We start from the raw sequence: 7021 nt of genomic DNA, 5'->3' as shown, positions 1-7021 counted from the left end.
AGAGGAATGCCAAACTCTTGGGTGAGAAGTTCCAGAGCCATCTTACATGCCAATTCCTTCAAAAAGAACAAAAAGAAAGACGTGGAACATGGCTGCAGGTACATCAGATAATCACACACTGGCAGGAAAAGACCACACACAAATGGTTCAGTTTGTGATCTTATTAGCCCAGAATAAAGAAACTGATCAGAGGCAGGCTAGTTTATTCTACTATTTAGTATGGGTATAAAAAGTCCAGATCCTGGGAACGTGGATATAAAATCATTATCTTCAGTTCTATCATTATCATTAGAACTCAGCTGAATTCAGGATCAATTTATGCAAGAAATCTAAATATGAACTGAAATCATCAAATTATAGGTACTGCTTTCAGGAAGTCACAGAATTAATAAATGCCCTTCATTCCTGAATCTCCTAAATGATGATATTTCATACTTTAAAACAAACAAAATTAGAACCCACTTCCCTCAGTGGTAATGACTGTTTTGCTCAAAACCCCAACAGATCTTTGAGCTTACCTTAAAGTAATCTCCAAAAGACCAGGAGCCCAGCATCTCAAAGAAGGTGTGATGATAGACATCTTTGCCCACGTCGTCCAGGTCATTGTGTTTTCCCCCAGCCCGGATGCACTTCTGGGTATTGGCAGCTCTGCTCAGCTTTGCCATAGGGTGAGATGGGTCAATGGTATTCAAGAAGATGGGTTTGAACTAAAAAAGGGAACATTTCAATTTTTAAAGAGCTGCAGGTACATCAGGTGATCACACACTGGCATGAAGAGACCGCATACAAACTGTTCGGTTTGTGATTTTATTATCCCAGAATAAAGAAATTGATCAGAGGCAGGTGGCCCTACAAGGCTGCAGCAGAGACAGCCTATCTTGGAGCAGCTTCTCCCTGGTCCTAGTTCTCTAATGGTCCCCACCACTGTCAGTGACATCACCCACACAGGGGAAAGGCCTGCCAGACCTGAGATAATAGCCAGAGGTGGAGGTTGACCTGTTTGACACCATTTGAAACCTGTACTTTCTCGCAAGTTTTTTTTAACAGTTGGAGCTTATATCATCTTTCTGGAAGAACTAATTCTAAAACTGATGTGCTGACTTGGTAGTAAAAATGATAAGGAAGAAAACATCTGAGACCTATTAAGGGAGGAATATCAGCACACCTTGGTGAATGATTAGCTGTGTGGTGAGGTAGTATAATCTTGCTCTGAGGATTGATCAAGTTATACTTTGATCTATCGATGTTCTTTGTGTAACTTTGCCTTATTTTTCCCACTAGGCCTGTCCCATTTGGTAACCGCTAGCCACGTGTGAATATGTAAAATTAAATTAAAATGAAAAATGAAAAATTCTGGTCCTCATTCACATTAGATCAATAATTACCCAAGGCTGGTGGCTGCCATAGTGGGCAGCACAAATATAGAACAATTCGTACCACTGCAGAGAGTTCCACTGGACAATCCTGTGCTAGACCATGAATTCCTTAAAACTATCTTACTTATCTCTGTGTATCCAGCACCTAGCATAGTACCTGAAAAGGAGCAGACGCCTCACAAATGCTATTTTTTTAAAAAAAAAGCAAACAAAAAAGTCAAAGTATTTCTGATTAAGAGGTAATTTAGCACAAAAGCTAAGCAAATGACTGCCTGGGTTCAAATCCACATTCTAGCATTTATCAGCTATGTGAACTTAGGCAATTTACTTGCACTTTCGGTGGCTCAATAGGATGGTATAAAGTGAGAATTAAATGAGTTAATCTATGTAAAAGCTGTAGAACAGTGCCTGGTACATAGTAAGTGCTACATGCAGGGTAACTGTCATCGTTATTCAGAGAACGTTTATGAACATTGGGCTCCCATGGTTCTTCTGCCAACATAGGCAGCCTTTGTGAGAGAAGACAAGCCAGTGCCTAGTTATACCTGAACATAACATTCCCAGCATTCTAGAAAATCCATCACCTTGAAAGAGTCAACCTAAAATTAGTGCCCCCAATTCCAGGTGCATGCAAAAAGACTCATACATATGACTGAAAACATTTTTATAATTCCATAGTTAATGTTACACAAGGGGAAAAATGTTCCCACTGTCTCTAATTTTCCGTGCCAGAAAAAAGACTTGAGAGAAAACATAATGTCAACTTATTCTAGAATGAGGTGCATCCTAAAGGATGGCGAGTCCACTGGGCTAAGCGGGGCTTGAAGAGAAGAGCTAAAGGAAAACCCTGAGGGTACCATCGAACCCGAATCTACTTCCAGTACAGAATCAGCCTGAATCAGTACATCACAGACATACTGAAAACTCCAACTCCTTTGTAAGCCTGTGATTTTCTCCCATTATTTCAAGAGAAAATTCTTTCTCTAACAATAAAACTTTCAAATATCTTTTATAGTTCAACCACCCCAAACACAAATCCTACTAATAAAGTTTCTTCAGCAGTGGATCTAGATTGGCATTGGTGGCAATAAGCTTCAAGAGAGGTTAAAAAAAAAAAAGAAATCAATAAAACTGTGCTTGGCCTAGAGTGGACAAAAGCAAAGCTTTGAAAGAACTCTGAAGAACTGACTAGTTTTATAAAGAAAAAAACAAAGATAATGATGAGCTGAAAGAGAATAGCAATAGTGAAGTTAACAAATCTCTCAGGGCTCAGCAAGATTAACTCAGCTTCGGATTCTAATAAAACATAGCTTTTTTGTTAAGAGAAAAAAGGCAAAACTTCTCGAGAGGCATACACGTTTTATCTGTGGACATCAGGGTCTCTCATCACAATTAAAAATAGTAACAGGTCATGTTTGACTACCTACTCAAATAATGTGCAAAACACCTTTAATGCATTACTTTATTTACTCCTTACTGCAACCTAAAGGCAAGCACTATTATTATTCCTCAATTCACAGACAAAGAAACAGAGCTTCAACCACACAAAGTCAGTCTCGTAATATCACGAAGTGAATGACAGAGCCAGGATTCTGTCTGACTCCAGGGGCTTTGCTTTTATCACCGCTCTGTTGCCTCTTATGTGGATAAAGAGCTAAGAGAAAGAGAAAAAAAAACCCTTACCTGGTTCATGCCCGCATTGGCAAAGAGCAAAGTGGGATCATCTAGTGGGATGGTAGCAGACGAGTGAACATAGGTGTGCTCATTTCTCTTGAAGAAATCTATAAATCGCTGCCGGATTTCACTTGCTGTGAGGATTGAGTCCATCTTAAAAGTAACCCCACAGAACTAATCGAAGAAAAAAAATGAAGGAAAATTAGGAGACTTGTAACTAAAAGATAAGTAGACATTACACAAGACTCCTGGTTTCTCGGGCCAAGTCAAAGCAGCACATGGGTACACAGTTTGATCCTAAAATCTCTATGTTGTAATGTCCAAGGCTAAAATCATCATCGAAGCAAAACATGTGGCACCAGCAGAGAGCAGCCCCATCTGTTCTACCTTCCCATGCCAACCTCAATAGAGTCCATACATCATCATACCAAGTACAGCAGGAAGTGGTTTCTTCATGAATTCGTTCATTCCAAAATATGTATGGAGCATCTATTCTGTGCCAGGCCCTAAGTCAGGAATTAGGAAATGGGAATAAAAATGCTCACAATTTATAGTCCAGCAGAGAAGCCCACTGGAGGCTCAGGAGACCTGAGTTCCAGTCCTTAGATCCAATCCTTAAGGGAGTTACTTCACTGCACCAACAAAAGAGGTGCCCACACCAAATGAACTCAGGGCCCTGCCAGTTCTGTGTTAATCTACATGCCCAGAACTGTGAAAAGTCCCATTATCCCCAAAGCCAAGGTCTCTAGGTTTGGCCTGACATCCTGGGGAGGCTGCTGTCAGCAGCAGTGGACCTGCGGATGGGCCTATCTGCACAAGTGACCGCCTGCAAGTAGCAGTAATGTACCTACCTCCACCTAGCCTCAGCACCCCCAGAACCACAACTGGTAAACAGCTGCCTTCCCAGCGATTACTAGGGAGTCAGGATACTATAGCCACACTGAGGAGGTGGAGCTCAGTCAGTGAAAGAGAAAGGGGATCAGACGAGAGGGAAATTAGGAAATCAAACAACTTTATTTCCTAATTTCAAAGCCCTTTCACAGACATTACGATTTCTCTGAGAGGCAGGTTGGGGAGAAGGGACAGGACTTGGTGGAGGGTACCAACCAATGGCATGGTGCTGTACCGCCATGCAGCACTGGGTGCCGAGAAAAATGGGAACTTTCTCATTCACAACATTATCTGTCTCTAGAATTCTTAACCCAACTCTAAACCTTAAATAAGTCATTTTGTCATTTTGTTCTCTTTTTTTGTTAAAAAGTAATGTCTACTCTGTCTACTCCACCTGGGGGAGTGGGAAGGTTGTGAGGCTCAAAAGCCATTCTATATTAGAAAGCAATTTATAAACCGGAAAGCCCTAAAAACACAGAATGGATACTATTACTTTAAGTCCCTTAGCTCAAAGTTTTCTTCTTTCCTTCTTATGTTAAACAAGGAAAAAAAAAAAAAAATCTGAACTGTTCTAAATTATAGCAGGCAGAGAGTAAGAGAAAGAGCAGACAGTTTGTTAATAGCTGGGGGCCAGCTAACAAGACTGCTCACATTCCTGAGTGTATGTTGGAACTCTGAATTAAATTCCAAGAAGATAGTTCTATGATTAGCTCAATGAGAGAACAGCCAGTCGACCACCAAAATCCCAGCAGCCTTGCTTCTTGTTTACTCGTGAACTCTCCGGAATGTTGCCCACCACAAATCCAAAGGGGCATATACGTGAGAATTCCGCGCCTATCCCAGCCCTGCTTCACCTTCTCCCACTCCCTTTATCTACATAAATTCCTTCAAAACGACTTACATCTTTCTCCCCGACCCCTCCACCACCGCCATGATGGGGGTAGGGGGGACACATTGCCTTTTCCACCTGGCACCACGGCTGGTGGTCCGGCCCCAGGACCTGGTCTTTTTTTTTTCTTGCTAGCAATGGCCCAATAAACCCTTTCTTTTTAAAAGACTTTCCGCTGTGGATGTTAAACTTTTTGCTTGACATAAGGAAAATACAATAAAGAAAGATGTATTCAATGAAGAGACTCTGACTCTCAGATTTATGTGTAACCAAAATTTCGACTGATTTATTCACAATTCAATCAACTCATTATTCAAACGAAAGCCCTTTTGGTAAAAAGATGGTGAAACACCGGCTGATAAAGCCAAAGGGCTGACTAAAATTCCCACAGATGAGGACTTTGTGTCCACGCTAAGGAGTCAGGGCTAGAGTTTTAGAAACTATGTCACATCACGTTCTTCCTCATCCCTTCTCATCATAGCTCTCAATGAATCTCAATAATGAATTTACGTTGTCTACGGCCATGCCACCCTGACCAAATCCGATCATGTCTGATCTTGAAAGCCTATGCAGAGTCAGTCCTGGTTAGTACTTGGATGGGAGACCACCTAAGAAGACCAGGTGCTGTAGGTGTAAATAAATAAATAAACAAATAAATAATGAATTTACAGTGGTAATTCTGAGTGGCTCCATTACAGCTGTTTCACAATGGGCACTGCTCCTCCTCTAAATGGGCTGTGTGAGGCACATAAGCAGTTAAATTCCAATACGTGAATTTTCCATTTTTGCTTATTCATTCAACTAACTGAATACATACTATGGTACCAGGAACCAAGGTGAATGAGACTATGTCCTTAATAGGGAGAAAGTCAGATACAGAAATAACTGCAGTATGATGTGTAAGAATCCACGATGTTGACCATAATAAGCCCAATAAAGGCTGGGACTATTAAAAGCTGTCACCACCATCACTCATTCATCTATTCAATATAAATGAACAGGCAGGCTGTATGGGATACAGAGGAGGCACAAAGGAGGGACCTGGGATTCTGCTTCCCAGCAGGGGCTGTAAAGGTCTTGAGTAACTTAAATCACTCTGGCCTTTGGGTTTACCTTTCAACACGCTTTTCATTTGCCAGGTAAGCTGTCTACCCTATTCCCACTCTTGCCCATATCCTAGTTATTTTCTCATTTTTGATATCTCAATTTGAAAAAGACTTAAGGAAGCCTTTTCCTTCTTGATCGGATTCTGTTTTATTCTCAAAGCCCCAGGTGTCTTCCTTCATAATTTCATGCATTCGATAGCTTGTTTAATGTCCATCTCCCCAGCAGGCTTTAAGTTCCATCCCAGTGGGCATCATGACTCTTTTTTGCTCATCACTATAGGTATATCTTCAGTATCTGGTGCAGGGGTTGCTAACAAAGTATTTCATGATGAGGTATTTATCCTTTCATACACTGAATGAACTTAAAGCACACCAGGAACTGCAGACTGTCTGAAAAAGTAATAGCTGAACATTATGGGGCACGGAAAGTGCTTCCCAGTTGGGCGTGGACCAGTTATTTAGCTAATTTTAAGAATTTGGGGAATCCCATTCTTCTTGACCACCCTCCTCCACCTTCCGCCAGTCCCTGGGAGATTAAAACCAGAGGAGTAAATCTTCCCAAGGTCTTGGTCCTCAACAAGACCACTCGAAGCTGTTCTACTCCCAACGCTCCGGCTGCCGTGTCGCCAGGCGGCTGCCTCGGCCTCGGCCTCGGCCTCGGCCTCGGCCCCGGCCTCGGCCCCGGCCCCGGCCCCCGCCCCGGCTCGGGCTCCAGCACAGGGTCCGGTTCCAGAGGCCTCGTGAGGCCTGGCCCAAGGACCCGCTGTGGCCCCTGTGCTTTCATACCCCGGGCCCAGTCGCTCTTGCAGAGCTGCAGAGCTTTCCGAGATTTTCCTGCTTCTCCCGAACGTCGCCATCCCTCACTCCCCGCTCAGAGCCCACCGCCCGTAGACCGTAGTTACCTGTTCCCGCAGACTCGCAAATGCACCCGCCCGAAGCCAAGACCGGTCTTGACCGGCACCGCCCGGTCCAATCAGAGCGCGCCGATGGAAAGTGCCCCGCCGCGCCTTACCTCTACGAGACATTATTGGTCAACAAACATGCCAATAAACCCGAGCTTCTTAGTCGGTTTCTGAAGGCAGCTC

The 7021-nt window shown here is 43.0% G+C and overlaps 1 protein-coding gene across 2 annotated transcripts in view; it reads right to left on the bottom strand.

The window, feature by feature from the left end:
* The window catches only part of AARS (alanyl-tRNA synthetase), a 20908-nt gene extending 13955 nt beyond the window's left edge, over nt 1-6953 (bottom strand). Inside the window, exons 1-4 of one of the 2 annotated variants that reach the window (XM_006909845.3) lie at nt 6839-6953; nt 3060-3224; nt 519-707; nt 1-56 (exon numbers count right to left, since the gene is read on the bottom strand). The exon at nt 1-56 is cut by the window's left edge and continues 78 nt beyond it. In XM_006909845.3, the coding sequence (XP_006909907.1) occupies nt 1-56; nt 519-707; nt 3060-3203 (389 nt within the window). In that variant the 5' untranslated portion in view covers nt 3204-3224; nt 6839-6953. Of the gene's footprint in view, nt 57-518; nt 708-3059; nt 3225-3478; nt 3557-6838 lie in introns of those variants that run through there. The other variant, XM_015587758.2, reaches the window with a different exon arrangement.
* Nucleotides 6954-7021: the final 68 nt, after the last annotated feature.

This window comes from Pteropus alecto, unplaced genomic scaffold (genome assembly GCF_000325575.1).
Source record: "Pteropus alecto unplaced genomic scaffold, ASM32557v1 scaffold42, whole genome shotgun sequence".
NCBI classification, from domain to species: domain Eukaryota; kingdom Metazoa; phylum Chordata; class Mammalia; order Chiroptera; family Pteropodidae; genus Pteropus; species Pteropus alecto.
Note: the sequence above shows the minus strand (reverse complement) of the source record. Positions and strands in the feature narration are given on the sequence as shown.